The 16,585-nt window shown below is 40.1% G+C and overlaps 1 protein-coding gene across 2 annotated transcripts in view; it reads right to left on the bottom strand.

Moving 5' to 3' along the window:
• Window positions 1-16,585, bottom strand: part of MLLT10 (MLLT10 histone lysine methyltransferase DOT1L cofactor) — a 226,934-nt gene that overhangs the window by 121,043 nt on the left and 89,306 nt on the right. Inside the window, exons 6-8 of one of the 2 annotated variants that reach the window (XM_081103957.1) lie at window positions 10,558-10,661; window positions 8,296-8,389; window positions 6,163-6,258 (exon numbers count right to left, since the gene is read on the bottom strand). In XM_081103957.1, the coding sequence (XP_080960083.1) occupies window positions 6,163-6,258; window positions 8,296-8,389; window positions 10,558-10,661 (294 nt within the window). The remainder of the gene's footprint in view (window positions 1-6,162; window positions 6,259-8,295; window positions 8,390-10,557; window positions 10,662-16,585) is intronic. The other variant, XM_081103958.1, reaches the window with a different exon arrangement.

Here is a 16,585-nt window from a genome sequence, read left to right as displayed (position 1 = left end):
TTTTCCCAGAGTTTGTAGGAACATCTGGCAATTTTATCTTCACAAGTCCCAAGACTGCTGACTTCTCTGTTTAGTGGATGAGATAAAACTCTCCTTTCTTTTCCCTTTCCCCTCCTCCTGCCTTAGTGGTTTATCTTTTCTGCCTAACATCCCCCAAGTGATATTTGTCTTTGGGTTTAGCTGGCACAAATGGCATTAATTGGGTCTTTGTTCTGTATTTTCTCAGGCCAGGGTTATGGAAGAGAGGTATTAACCATTTGCTCTCAAGTGTCCTTGTTTGGGGAAGATAAGTTCTTTATCTTAACTTATCACTGCAAGCTGCCCAAACTGTTTGGCCTTGTTTAATTTTGTCTCAGTTTCCCCATTTCACTTGCTCAGAAATCTTCCTAGCTTCTTACTATCCTGCCACAGGAGACAGATGGATTTCTAGCATATCTAATTGGAACTGAGTGCATTTCCATACACTACATAGTCATTAATGGTGAGTTGGCTGTAAGATGTAAGAATAGTATTACATTTTTGATACATTATGGATTAGTTACCATTGATGAGTGGGAAAAGGGTGACTCTACGGATCAAATGAATTGGTGCAAGATTAACTCTATGTAATAAATAACCACTGATTTCTAAATAATGACCTACAACTTAGCCTTTAGAAAAACATTATTTCTGAAGCTGGAAGCCTCCCAATAAAACCACATATATATGATGTGCCTCTCCAATTCCTAACCCTTGCCCACATTTCATTCTATGGCAGTACTATGTAAACATAAGGCTGAAAAGAAAATTCTATTTTACAATAAACATTAACTCTTGAATTACACTCTTCCTGTAACTTTAATTCATTTCAAAAATGTACTTTGGTTCCTTTAAAAATATGTCAATTTCTCAATTTTTACAGAAACTGTCCCTTATTCAAAGTCATATGTCACTATTAACTTTTCTTATGTCCTTGTTGACATTTCAGTTAATATCTATCCAATATTAATACATCCTGGGTCACACAAAAATTCTCTAAAAAGCAAAGGTTACATATTTTATTATTTCATTATAATTATACTAGAGGCCCGGTGCACAAAAATTTGTGCACTCGGGGGGGAAAGGGGGTCCCTCAGCCCGGCCTGTGCCCTCTCCCAGTCTGGGACACCTCGGGAGATAACGACCTGCTGGCTTAGGCCTGCTCCCGGGTGGCAGAGGGCAGGCCCAATCCCTAGGTGCAGCCCCTGGTCGGGCTCAGGGCAGGGCCGATTGGGGAGTTGGGGCGCCGCCCTCTGTCATGCACAGAGCAGGGCGGATTGGGAGGTTGTGATGCCACCCTCAGTCACGCTCAGGGTAGGGCCAATTGGGGGGTTGGGGCACCGTCCCCCATCACACTCAAGGCAGGGTCGATGGGGAGGTTGCGGCGCCACCCCGTCACGCATAGAGCAGGGCCAATCAGGGGGTTGGGGCTCCGTACCCTGTCATGCACAGAGCAGGGCCCATCAGGGGGCTGGGGAGCTCCCCCGTCACTCACAGAGTAGGGCCGATAGGAGAGTTGTCACGCACAGAGCAGGGCCAATCAGGGGGTTGGGCTCCGTACCCTGTCATGTACAAAGCAGGGCCCATCAGGGGGGTTGGGGCTCCGTACCCTGTCATGCACAGAGCAGGGCCCATCAGGGGGCTGGGGAGCTCCCCCCTGTCACTCACAGAGTAGGGCCGATAGGAGAGTTGTGGCACTGTCCCCTGTCACACACAGAGCAGGGCGGATCAGCGGGTTGGGGCGCCGCCCTCTATCACCCACAGAGCAGGGCCGATCAGGGGGTTGGGGCGCCGCCAATCTCACACTCAGGGCAGGGCCGATGGGGAGGTTATGGCTCTACCCCGTCACACACAGAGCAGGGCCCGTAGGGGCGCGGGGGGGTTGGGGTGCCGCACCGTTACACACAGAGCCGCAGGGTGATCAGGGGTTTGGGGAGCTCCCCCCTATCAGGCACAGAGCAGGGCCGATCAGGGGGTTGGGGCGCCTTCACCTGTCATGAACAGAGCAGGGCAGATAGGGAGGTTGTGGCCCCGCCCCCTGTCACACCCAGAGCTGCAGGGCAATCAGGGGGTTTGGGCGCTGCCCCCTGTCACACTGATCCCGGTGCCGGGAGGCCTCTCGGCTCCGCTGATCCCGGTGCTGGGAGGCATATTACCCTTTTACTATATAGCATAGAGGCCTGGTGCACGGGTGGGGGCCGGTGGTTTGCCCTGAAGGGTGTCCTGGATCAGGGTGGGGGTCCCCACTGGGGTGCCTGGCCAATCTGGGTGAGGGGCTGAGGGCTGTTTTCAGGCTGTTGGGTGACTGAAGCTCCCAACCGCTCCTTTTTTTCTTTTTTTTCTTTTTTATTCTGGGCCAGCTTTAGCTGTGGCTCCAGCTCTGCGGCCTCTGCTGCTGGGAAAGCAGAAACCCTCGGGCCCAGACTTGTTTGTGTTCTACAATCGAAATTCTGTATCAACTCCAGCTCTGAGAGCCCAGCTCGCTGAAAGCAGGTTTCAGGAGGTTTTTTTAGCTTCTATATTTGTTACAATGTTTCAAACTGCCCGCTCAGAGGCCTGCAGCGGCAGGCGGGGAACGTTGGAGTCCTCCTTCACTGAAGAAAGCAAGCCTCATGTTAGTTTCAAGCTGCCTGGCTGCCGGTCGCCATCTTGGCTGTCAGTTAATTTGAATATCTCGCTGATTAGCCAATGGGAAGGGTAGCGGTCGTACGCCAATTACCATGTTTCTCTTTTATTGGTGTAGATAACAGGTTAACTTATAAATTACTTCACTTTTAAATAAGGGATTTGGATAGCACAATATTTAGTATTAAATATTTCTTATCATTGCTTACTTAAAATTTAATATATTTTAAAATATGTGCCAGGCCCAGCCAGGTGGCTCATTCGTTGGAGCGTTGTCCTATACACCAAAAAGGTTGCGGGTTCGATCCCCAGTCAGGGAACTAACATCAAATAGTCTCTAACATCAAATTTTTTCAGCTATATTATCACGTAACATCATAACATAATAAAAAGTTCCTTCCCAAATATTACCAAGGCAAGCAAACAAGTCTAACATTAACTTTATAGTACATTTACCACAAATTAGATTATCAGAAAATCTTAGTTATTACAAAATAAAATGCACAAATGAATTTTAAGTTTAACAAAACCAAGTTGTAGTAAATTTATATATACTAAAAGTACAATTCAAATATCATTTGCATACTAATGAATGCCAATTGCTAAAATTTAAAGCTAAATAAGTTTCACTTACAATGTTTTTTACTTAAGTATTCAACAACTGCAAAAATTTTCATAGAATAAAAAATCTAATTCATTCCTAGAGCAAAAAAAAATAATTACTAAATAAAGTCATCAGCCCTGGGATTTATTAAACACTATACCACATTTAATAATTGTCCATTAAGAATACCATGACAGGATATATATTAAGAAAAATATAATCTTTTTTTTTTCTTCACAATTTATAATGAGCCCTACCTAAGAAGCCCATGTTCGTGGATTTAAAAGCTAAAATAAAATCTGAGAGTGCTTCTTACTAAAACTGCTAATTAAATCAAGTATGCCATTCTTCTGTCAGTAATCCAAACAACAGACAGCAAGACAAAGCCCTACTATTGTCACTATCACAAAACCACCTCACTAAAGAAGTGAAAATTAATACGTATACTTACTGCCTAAGACCTATAAAAATTTTTATAAACCTAACCAGTTCTCTAAAGGTGAAGTTATAATTATTATTTAACTCATAATTGCAATACTAATCTAAAAATTTTGAACTTGAGCTTTTAAAATATTTACCTTAAAAAAACCACAAACATAAATTTAAACCAAATTTGTTTTAAAATAGCATTAGCTTTTTAATCACCTTCCTGATCTCAAGTATTTACAAACATGAAAATGTTACCTGACTTAGCTTTTAACACAACCTGAGAAATATGTTCCAAACTGGTTGTATAAACTGCTTAAAAGTTTTCCTGTGTTGGCAATATGTCCAATGAATGATTCTACAGTCCTTACTAGTTTACTCATAGCCTTTAAAATAAGTGAAAATGTAAGCAGAAAATAGGTAAGTAAGAGGACGACAGATTGGTAGTAGGTAAACTTTTGATTAAAAGACAAAATAGTCTCAAACAAATGGTTTGGCATTTGGCCATTTAAAAAATAATAAACAATTAATACCAGTGGGAGAAAAAAAAAGTCAAGAATATACAGAACTTCCTCCCTAGCAGGTTTGGCTCAGTGGATAGAGTGTCAGCCTGCGGAATGAAGGTTTCCTGGTTTGATTCCAGAATAGGGCACATGCCCAGGTTACAGGTTCAATCCCCAGTAGGGGACGTGCAGGAAGCAGCCAATCAATGATTCTCATCATTGATCTCTCCCCCCATCTCCCTTCTGCTCTGAAATTTAAAAAAAAAAAAAAAAAAGAAAAGAAAAGAATATATAGAACTTCCAAATTGTTCTATCATGAAGAAAAAAGCTGATTAGATTTTTACTTACATTTATCCTATAAAATAAAAGCCTAATACGCTAAGTGTCCGGTTGGCCAGTCAGCCGTTCAACCAATCAAAGCGTAATATGCTGATATGCTAAGGCCACTCAACCTTTCACTATGACATGCACTGACCACCAGGGGACAGACGCTCCAACCAGCAGGTTAGCTTACTGCTAGGGTTCGGCAAATAGGGACTGAGTGATCCTGGCCAGACACGCCCTGGAACCCTCCCACAGTCCCTCCCCAGACCCGATCGAGCACCAGTGGGGTCCCTCAACCTGGCCTGCGCCCCCTCGAAATCTGGGACCCCTCGGGGGATGTTGGAGAGCCAGTTTTAGCCCAATGGCAAAACGACCGGTCGCTATGACGTGTACTGGTCACCAGAGGGCAGACGCTCAACGCAGGAGATGCTCCCTGGTGGTCAGTGTGCTCCCATAGGGGGAGTGCCGCTTAGCCAGAAGCCGGGCTCACAGCTGACAAGTGCAGCAGCAGTAGCAGGAGCTATCAGTCAGACACCCCCGAGGGATCCCAAACTGTGAGAATGCGCAGGCCATGCTGAGGGACCACCCCCCCGCCCCGCCCACCAAGTGCACGATTTCGTGCACCAGGCCTCCAGTGTATAATAATAAAAGCATAATATGCAAATAGACCAAACAACCGAACAGCTGAACAACTGTCCTGACAACCTTCCAGACGACCATGCTATGACACACACTGGCACCGGGCCAGCAAGGTGATTGGCATTGCGGAGCCCCGACCAGATGGGTGGGGCCTCCCTCTGCTGGGTGATCGATCACGGGGGATCATCCCAAAGAGGAAGGCCCAGGCTACCTGGACGGCGGCCACAGAGAGTGGCCCAGGCCACCCAGCTGGCAGTGCTGCGGCGGGCGGGCGGGCGGGGCCTCGGTCTACAGGGAAATTGATCTAGGGGCCCTGCAATCAATTGCTCCACCCAGGCCACCAGCCAGCACACTGTGACAGGTGTGCAGGGCCAGCCAGCAATCACCCCACAGAAGGAGGCCCAGGCTAGCCAAGCGATCACACCTGACGCCTATCACCTGCAGAGGGAGGCAACCAGTGGGGGGTTGGGGGGGGGGGCAGTGCTGCACAGATGGCAAGCAGTGGCAGTGCCGGGGGCGGGGGCCAGCTGCTGGTGGCCAGGGAAAAGAAAGTACCAATAGGCCATGATCATCGGCCAGGCCTAGGGACCCTACCCAAGGGGTCCTGGATTGCAAGAGGGCACAGGCCGGATGTGAAGGGACACTCTCCCCCACCCACTATGCATGAATTTTGTGCACTGGGCCTCTAGTGTGAAATAATCAGTTAATAATATGTAGCAATAAACTATTATTGCTTAAGTCACGTAAAGATTTCACAATATGATCACAGAAACACATTCAAGAAATCCCTCTCAAGTTTTCAATCAAGTTGTATTTCAAATTTTCAGCTAAATGGGTACTACTATATTCACAAATATGGCATTATTTTAGACCTAACTCTTTGACTTACAATTCTATATTAATAAAAAATTTCAGTATTTCATTGTCTACATTCAGCTATCGAGAACTTAATTTTATCTAACAAAGGAAAAAAAATCTATTAAGTCGATGTGCTACATATTTAGCAACAACAAATCCACTTACTTTTTTCTCTTTCTCATGATGTTTATCCTGAGAGTGAGAGGAAGAATCACTTAAACTTTGATCATATGACCTATTAGATCCCCGTTTGCTCTTTTTCTAAAAAAGAAAATATATATACATATATGTATATGTATATAAAAATTTTTAAATAATCTTTTTGTTAGGGTTAAACCAATTCAAGTGTGAAATATTTCAAAATGTCTACTGAAGATAAAATGTCTCACTATTTTAAATCACACAATCTGTTTACACACCCTCCATTATATTACCAATTAAATTATAAAGAAAAATCTAAACCTAAATTTAACATTAATGCCATATTTTTGTACATTTACTAAAATGTGTTAAGACTATTTTCAAACAAGCAGTAGCTTATTTGTCACTTTATCACAAAACCACTCATTAAAGAAATCAAGTATAATTTTCAATTTCTGCTTTAAAAAAGTTTCAACCAAAGTTGAAAATGCCATATTGAAGAAGGATGCCAAGACTAGAAGAAAATATTTGAAGAGTTACTTTATGCCTCTAGGAAAAGCAAAAAGCCTTTTGATCTCAAAAGTATTAAGGCATTACAGCTTTCTAAAAAACTTGTCTCTGCAGTTAAGAAAAAAAAATTAAAGAAAATGTCAGTAACAGACCCACGCATTTTTCAAAGCATTATTAAAAGTATTACACGTTTCTGTTTAAAGTATTTACACAACTTCATAATAAAGTACGGTGAGGGTTATTTGAGGTATTTAAAACTTGGTGGTACCATAATTATTTACATTATATAAAAATGACTATAAAAGGTGCTCAAATTCTATATAAATATAGACCTTATACAATCGTATTAAATTACTAAAAAACTTTTTATTCCTCTACTAGCAAATGTAAGAACAGCATGTCAATAACTATCATTTATATAAACTTCTATTTATATAAACTTCAAAATTCATTTTTATTATTTCTGTATTTTATCTATTTTCATCTCTCATTTAGAAAATGAAAATCCAATGCTTTTAACATTCAAGAAGCAAAATTTTCAATTTTACTATCTCAAAATTTCTCTTACACACTTCAGTATTCTGTCAGTCACTAAAATACATCAGTCTTCAACATCCAAAGAATATATATACATATGTATATATACTTTTAAATATTTCATATGCATGAATCAGAATATTGAAGTTATGCGCTGTTCATTTCAAGAGAAAGGGGCCAATAATATTATTTAGAAGGAAGGGAGGGAGGGAGGTAGGGAGGAAGGGAGGGAGGGAGGGAGGGAGGGAGGGAGGGAGGAAGGGAGGAAGGGAGGAAGGAAGGAAGGAAGGAAGGAAGGAAGGAAGGAAGGAAGGGAGTCCCAACCACAAGGGAAAGGTAATAATAGAAATTTTTTAAATTTTTTAAAAAGACACTAAAGAAAAACAAAGAAGCCTTAAACTTCAGTGTATATCTATATACAGTGTATATCTATATATATATATATCTGACTGTTATCAATGACAACTGAGAAACAGACACTTGAGACATTAAAGAAATTCTATCCTTCAAAGGACATGAACACAAAATAGTTAACAGGTAATCAAATATTACATAGTCACCCATGCTATTATGTAACAAAAAAGACTGACCAAATCTAAAATATTCCCCAAAGTTGTACTTAAATAGAGTTAATTAAGATCTTTAACTAAGAAGTCACAAAGCAGCCTTATTTCAGTTTTACTATCTCCTATAGTAAGTAAATGTATATATAAAAATAAATAGTAATATAGCAAAAAAAAAAAATGAGAAGTGACAGAGAATCACAAAATGTATATAAAATAAGTGTTAAAACCAAATTAAATGAAAATAGTATTGAGTTATAGTGTTCTTTAAACATGTGCTTTTTCTACTAAATGTATACCAACATTTACTATTAACTATCAATATATGTTTTAAATTAGAATTTTAGAATAGTCACCTTTATAAATGAACTGAAACAAAGCAAAATCTTTTAAAATTAATAGATCTTTTCATCCCCAGTGAAGAGCATGCTAAGCAAACCTAATCTCAAGCAAAAATCAAAGGAAAAGGAATAGCTATTATGCCCTTTTAAAAAGAGTCAACTCCTGTCAAAACTAATCACTTAGCATTTTAATATTAAATTCTTACCAGCTTACTAAAATGGTATTTACAGTAGCCACAGTATTGGACATTATCTGCACCATTCCCTTCTTCTTCACAAAGTAGTCCAGCAAATTGAGCACTGAAAACAAAAGCCAACTATATCAATAACATTTCAAACCACAATATATACCAAATTGAAATTCACTTCAAAGAATGTAAGACTTGTAAGACCTTAAATCTCTTAAGAGAAAAGGGAAGATAAAAGTACGCTTACCCCAACATGTAGTTGATTTTAAGTTGTACTTATGGTTTAATATAAACTTTTCACCCATCTCTAACAAAGATGAAGAGTTATACATGTTTTACATCACAAAAGAGACAATGAATTCTTTAAGAACCACTCTGAGGCCCCAATAATTAACACTTGATTTTACTTTTTCAATCTGTACCAGAGGTACAAATGGAAAAGCAAGGCCTCTAAGGGGCTGAAATGACATGTGATAGTATTTGCCCATGGATAAAGATTACATACTGTTAGAAGGAAATGCTTCAAGTCGTAGCACAGTACAGTAGTAGGCGAGAAAAACATAAGCTGTGTTCTTCAATCAAAAACAATTGAAGAAAAGGAATTGAAACCTAAAGTTATGATATTTATATATTTTTAAAATACAAACTGCTAAAGTTTATAATCATCATCTTCTCAATTCAATCTCCCACTTTTAGCATTCCAAAATTACAATATTAGTATATATCTCATTCCCAAAAAGTCAACTTTCATCATTGGAAAATTAAGTACAGTATTAAGAGAATTTATAAAGACCAAAAATGTTTTCCATTCCCCCAAATAATCTAAAATAGATTTCATAAATCCACACAGTAAGAGTTTAGGAAATAAGGTATACACCTATATTGACTATTAAATATAGACTGATTCTTAAAATTAGTAGGTAAATGGATTCTTTGCAGACTTTTATTTTTAACTGGTTTATTATATTGAATATTTTAGGATAATTTTTGCTCTTGAAATTTTATGCTGAAAAACCATCTACACTTAAAAGGGTAATATGCTAATTAGACCAGACATCCTTCCAGAAAAAGCCACGGTGGAAGGGGCCGAGACAGAGGTGGTTAGGCATGATAAGGCCGACAGGAGAGAGCAGTTAGGGGGATCAGGACGGCAGGGGAGAGCAGTTAGGAGGATCAGGCCAGCAGGCAGAGGCGGTTAGGGTCAATCAGGCAGGCAGGGGTCCTGGATAGGAAAGGGTGCAAGCCGGGCTGAGGGACACCCCACCACACCCACCATGCACAAATTTCATGCACCAGGACTCTAGTCCTATATAATAAAAGCCTAATAGGCTAAGTGTCCAGTCATCTGTTCAAACAATCAAAGCATAATATGCTAATGATATGCTAAGGCCACTCAAGTGGTTGCTATGACATGCACTGGCCACCAGAGGGCAGTCAGTCAACCAGTCGACCAGTCAATATGACGTGCACTGACCACAAGGGGGCAGACACTCCGACGGTAGGTTAGCTTGCTGCTGGGGTCTGGCAGATCAGGACTGAACGAGATGGGCTGGACACGCCCTGGAGCCCTCCCGTGGTCCCTCCCCAGCTGGCCAACTCCCCGTTTCCCTCCCCAGCCCCAATCGTGCACCAGTGGGGTCCCTTGGCCTGGCCTATGCCCTCTTGCAATCCAGGACCCCTCAGGGATGTCAGAGAGCCAGTTCTGACCCAATCCCACAGGCCAGGCTGAGGGACCCCACTGGTGCACGAATCCATGTACTGGGCCTCTGGACCTTCTGGAATGACCTTCCGGAATGACCAGTGGGCCAGGGGTGGGGCCAAGGCAGCAGCCGGGGCTGCTGCAAGGGCCGAGTCCCTTGCACGAATTTCATGTATCGGGCCTCTAGTAATAATAATAATGATGATGGCAACTGCTTTTTTTCAGCCTTAAAGCAAAGACAGCAAAGAAATGCTACTATCATTCATTAAATCCTTTCTGGTACTGCGCTAAGAGTACCTACATCAGTTCTTTCAATCATAATAACAAATGAAAGGGCAGGTAACTGAAACTAATATTTTAAACAAAATGAAACTGAATAAAGTACATTAGAACCAGCGTCCATCTACTGAATAGTCACTCTGGTAAGTTCAATTATTAGAATTATCTTTATTACAAGTAAGTAAATATAAACATAAAAACTATCCCAATAAAATTTACTGTAAATAATATTTGGGCACATAACTAAATCTTTCATTTACAAAGTATTCCTCATTTCTGTACAATGATGAAAACATACTTACCATGTCACATGGAAAGCCTGTCTACATCCATGTTTATTACATGTCATACAAGCACCAGTGGCTGCTTTGCTTTCTCTTCCTTGTTCATCACAAATGTAGCAAGTCTTAGGATACAGAAACAAAAACAAAAATAAAACAAAACCTTACAAGAGCTTGAAGGAACTGAAAATATTCAGAAGTCAAGATCATGGTTTACTATCTAATCTACTTTACTTCTAAACATGAATTCATTTTTTCTGACAGTAATCTAATTTTTCCAAACAGTACAAATATGAAAACATAAACAAGGACATATAAGTAGACCTAGGATCTCAGAAAGGGTTTTTGTCTCTGACTCAAAAACCCTGCAAGATAATAATCTTCACAGGCCTGAGACCAAAGACCAAAACACAGCCTTACCACACCTTGTTCTTAAAACCTCCTCAAAATATTCACTGATTCCTGTTAAAAGCTGTAAAAAAAGGTTTTGCCCTTCCTTTCTTGTGGAAGTAAGCACATCTAAAGGAGTTTGACAGAGGTAGTTGGGAGCTAAGAGATGAAACACAGTCCTATGTGAGTAAGCAAGGTTTAGGCCATTCCAACTATCCACCAGAATCTCTAGCTATGAAGGTCAGAGATGCCCCTAAGAGATATCAGCCAATGAACAGTCCCAGCAACTCTGGCACTGATCTGTTTCCTTTCCCCAAATGAAAATAGCTGATAGACAGTACCACTTTTCACGAAAGACTGAATTATATAAATGGCAACCTACAAGCATCTGTATAATGAATAAAATCATCAGCTAAATAGAAGTTGTATATAAAAAAATGTTTACATATACACAGGTGATAAACTTCTCAAATGAGACCAATTTCTGAACAATAATAAGGTTTAACATAGCCAACTTCAATAGGATCACATGAATTTTTAGAGCTAGAGAGATTTCCCCACTATGTACTGGGGTACCAAATAACACCATTCAACAATATTTACCAAAATAGCCTAGTATCTAGTCATGTAAATGAATATCAAATCCTGTTGAAAAATATGGATTCATACTAAACTGAATTACAAAAATTATTTTATACCTATAAAATGTCCCGAATTACAATGGAAGAATTAAACATACGTTCTTAGTCTAAAAATGATCAAGAAGATTAAAAAAGGAAAGGACAGAGCTGACTAAAATAGTAACATTTTAGATAGTGAAATTCTGAGAAAATATACAAATAGGCCTCAAAAAAAAAAAAATATCTTGGTAACTTCCAAAGAGCTGACAGTGAGAAGATACCATCATTTGACCATTCTAAAATTACAATGGGTCTTTATAAAACAAAAACAAAAACAAAAAACAAACAAACAGGAAATACAATGTCCAGGCTACTGGAATGGCAGAGTGAAGAGCTCCATGGATCTTTTCCCTACTGAATTAACTATTTCACAGGTAAAAAACAGCACTCTGAAGTCTCTAAAAATTGTCCTAAAGACATACAACCAATAGAGAAAATTTTATCCAAGAAAATCTACTAAATTTCAGTAAGAACAGTTTCTGTGACATTTGAGCCATGATCTGCGCCCATCAACACCACCCCACCTCCACACATAGAGCTAGATTCCTGTGATATAAGGTCCCTTCTGTTGAGTGTGATTAAGAAGATGAGGGCTTCCTTTCACCCCAGCTCTTAGTCTAAGGCTACCAGTATAAATTTACCCGAGGAAGGCCAGGTCTCCAGTGACTCTCATCCTACACATTTCTGGTAGCTCCCACTCATAAATTCCCACCTACAAGAGGCCAAGAATCCTGAGGTCCTATCATCCCTTCCCCGCTTGCTAGTAGAATGGACAGGCTAGGAGGGATAAGCAGCCAGCGGTTATTATCCCCTTTCCTCCTAGCACCCTGTCAAACTACAGGTGACTCTTGTGGAGAAGCAGGGTGCTGCCCTATTCCCAGTTCCAGCTCCAGAGCAGTAGTGCAGAGGTTCTGCCCTGTGCATCTTTTTTTTTTTTTTAAATATATTCTATTGATTTTTTACAGAGAGGAAGGGAGAGAGATAGAGAGTCAGAAACATCGATGAGAGAGAAACATCGATCAGCTGCCTCCTGCACATCTCCCACTGGGGATATGCCCGCAACCCAGGTACATGCCCTTGACCGGAATCGAACCTGGGACCTTTCAGTCCGCAGGCCGACGCTCTATCCACTGAGCCAAACCGGCCTCGGCTGCCCTGTGCATCTTAAGAACAAATAACTCAGCAGCTCTGCCTGAGAGGACTGACATTTGGGACAGACCTTAGAGAAGTTCATGCCTAAGGGCTCAGTCAAAAACACTTAGGTAGCGAGCAATTAAGATAGAACTACCAGCTCCAGCCAGAAGGTTAGCAAATAAGGGCCCTCCTAGATCACACTCTTATCTGGGGGTCCAAAAGGCTATGTATATGAACTAGGTTGCACCCAATCAGGAGAAATTGAAGTGGGATTTGGGGCAAATTTAAAAGCATTTCCTAAAGCCACAAAATTACACAAAAAGGCTCAAGGGGCTTTTGTACAACCTATGATCAAAAACTGGCTGAACAATAAGTTACTCTAAAGGTAACTCCTAAGAATTCAGACTTAAAAATAAAATCACGATCACACCTGATGGTCTAAAGACTGTGTGCATGCTCAAGACTGCATACTCTCAGAAAGGACTGAAAAGAGAACCTTGGGGATGATCTCCTTGGAAAATAAATCTAAGTCACACACACACACACACACACACACACACACACACACACACACACACGAAATGACCAAAGGACTAAAATCTAACTAGCTAAGGGTGTTCAAGCACAATCTTTGACTAGTAAGTGGTTTATGCTGACCCAAAGGCAACGTAAGAAGTCAGGTTTGAGCCGAAACCGGTTTGGCTCAGTGGATAGAGCGTTGGCCTGAGGACTGAGGGGTCCCAGGTTCGATTCCGGTCAAGGGCATGTACCTGGGTTGCAGGCACATCCCCAGTGGGAGATGTGCAGGAGGTGGCTGATCGATGTTTCTCTCCCATCGATGTTTCTAACTCTCTCTCTCTCTCCCTTCCTCCCTCTGTAAAAAATCAATAAAATATATATAAAAAAAATAAAAATAAAAATAAATTAAAAAAAAAAAAGTCAGGTTTGAAAAAAACAAAAAACCCTTGCAGAGTGGCTAATTTGGTTGGAGTGTCCTCCCGTACACCAAAGCGTGGAGGGTTCAATTCCTGGTCAGGAAATATACCTAAGTTATGGGTTCAATCCCCAGTAGAGGTATATATGGGAGGCAACCAATCAATGTGCAGATGGTGAGCTACTATGGGTTGGACTGTGTCTCCTTCAAAAAGTTACGTGAAGTCCCAATAAACCACCAGTACCTTAGGTGTGATTTCATTTGGAAATCTGGTAATTGCAGGGATAAGTGGTTAACATTAGGTCATTGGGGGGTACGGTGGGCCCTTAATCCAATATAACTAGTGTCCTTATAGGAAGATGGCCATATAACACAGAGACAAAGGAAGAACACCATGAGGATGAAGGCGGAGATTGAGGTGATACATCTACAAGCCAAGAAATGACCAGGATTCTCAGCCATCACCAGAAGCTAGAAGAGAGGCATGAAACAAATTTCTCTTTCAGAGTTTTCAGAAGAAACCAACCCTGTCAATGTCTGCATTTGAGAATTCTAGCATCCGTAACTTTGAAAGAATAAATTTCTGTTGTTTTAAACCACCCAGTTTGTGGTACTTTTGTTACAGCAGCTCTAGAAAATTAATACAGAAGCTGTATAAAATATTGGCTATGATTTGGTAATGTTTTGGAGTTAGGTGATCAATGTGTGTGTGAGGGGAGAGGGTGGTTTCATTATATTATTTTAAACATATGACAATTTATAAAACAGTTAAAAATAAACAAAAGAAACAATGTTATAATAAAAATTAAAACTTTACAAAAGCAGAAGCAAATTAGAAAACATTTGTACAATAAAATTAGAAATAAACTCACAAAATGTTTAAAGGAAAAAAAATCCCTATCAAATTTTTATTTTTTAAATTTTTTTAATATACTTTACTGATTTTTTACAGAGAAGAAGGGAGAGAGATAGAGAGTTATAAACATCAATGAGAGAGAAACATCGATCAGCTGCCTCCTGCACACCTTCTACTGGGGATGTGCCCACAAGCAAGGTACATGCCCTTGACTAGAATCAAACCTGGGACCCTTCAGTCCACAGGCCGACACTCTATCCACTGAGCCAAACTGGTTAGGGCCCAATCGAATTTTTATGTGAAAGAAACCCAAAAAAGAGGACATGACAAAGTATTCAACACTTTAAAAAAATAATACCAATTTGTAAAGAAAACATCAGTTATTTTTATACTCGTATAAAGTATATGTGCCCCTAATGTCACACAGCACACCAATCCAGTAGCCTATTTTAATCCAGACTTTTGTGCTGGTTAACATGCATTTCTTCATATTCTCATCATTATAAGAAGAGGTGGTAGATACAAAAGGCACTGGACTTATCCCCTAAAAAGAAGGGTCACATGGTGTCACTTGGGAATTTGGGTAGTCACAGTTTCAGAGCAAGTCAATGCTTTGAACTTTCAAAGGAAAAAAAAAAACACACAAAAAAAACTAGACCTATAATGGTGATGGGGGGAAAAGGCAAGCTGTGTACTCTACAATTTGAGAAAAATCCTTACTAGCAGTAGTAAACCTGATTGATATTACAACTTGTTACTAGGTGTTCTGCTTCCATTTGACACTGTTTCATGGTTTTCTACCATATAAGTATTTCTAAACATTACTGTTGGGGGATAAAACCTCATTATTCCAATTTCAGATCCAAGCTGTATCCTTATTTTCTTATTATTTTTTTCCTTCTATCTGAAACCTCTGATCAACCTATACTCTTTTCAGGTTTAATACCTGGTTGGGGCATGTATGGGAGGCAACTTATCAATGTTTTTTTTCTCTCTGTCTCTCTCCATCCCTTTATCTCTCTAAACATATTCTTGGGTGAAGATTAAAAAAAAAAAAAAAAAAAAAGCTATGGTACATTTACACAATGCAGCAGTGCTCAGCTGTAGAAAAAAAAAAGAAGGAAATCTTCCCCTTTGCCACAGCATGGATGAAGGACATTATACTAAGTGAAATAAACCAATCAGAGAAAGACAAGTACCATATGATTTCACTCATGTGAAATCTAATAAACAAAATAAACTAACAAACAAAATAAAAATAGATTCATAGATACAGAACAGACTGATTGCTGTCAAAGTAGAGGGGTTGGGGGCCTGGGCTAAAAAGGTGAAGAAACTAAGAAAAAAACAACTTCCCTGGCTGGTGTTGTTCAGTGGTTGAGTGTCTACCATGAGCCAGAAGATCATGGTTGGATTCAGGTTAGGGCAAAATCTGGGGTTGCAGGCTTAATCCCCAGTAGGGGGCTTGCAGGAGGCAGCCAACCAATGTATCTCTCTCATTATTGATGTTTCTATCTCTCTCTCCCTCTCCTTTGCTCTCTGAAATGAATAAAAACATATATATACATTTTTTAATTAAATCTTTATTGTTCAGATTACAGTTGTTCTTCTTTTTTTGCCCCATAGCTCCCTTCCAACCGGTTCCCACCCCAACCTCTGCACTTAACGCCCCCTACCCCGTCCTCATCCATAGGTGTACGACTTTTGTCCAGTCTCTTCCCGCACTCCCCACACCCTTTTCCCCTCGAGAATTGTCGGTCCACTCCCTTTCTATGCCCCTGATTCTATTATATTAACCAGTTTATTCTGTTGGTCAGATTTTTTAATCACTTGATTTTTTTATTCACTTGTATATAGATATGTATATGTTGTTCATAATTTTTATCTTTTTCTTCTTCTTCCTCTTCTTAAAGGATACCTTTTAGCATTTCATATAATATTGGTTTCGTGGTGATGAATTCCTTTAGCTTTTTCTTATCTGTGAAGCTCTTTATCTGACCTTCAATTCTGAATGATAGCTTTGCTGGGTAGAGTAATCTCAGTTGCAGGTTCTTG

The sequence above is a fragment of the Myotis nattereri genome (genome assembly GCF_964212035.1).
Source record: "Myotis nattereri genome assembly, chromosome: 1".
Taxonomy (NCBI): domain Eukaryota; kingdom Metazoa; phylum Chordata; class Mammalia; order Chiroptera; family Vespertilionidae; genus Myotis; species Myotis nattereri.
Note: the sequence above shows the minus strand (reverse complement) of the source record. Positions and strands in the feature narration are given on the sequence as shown.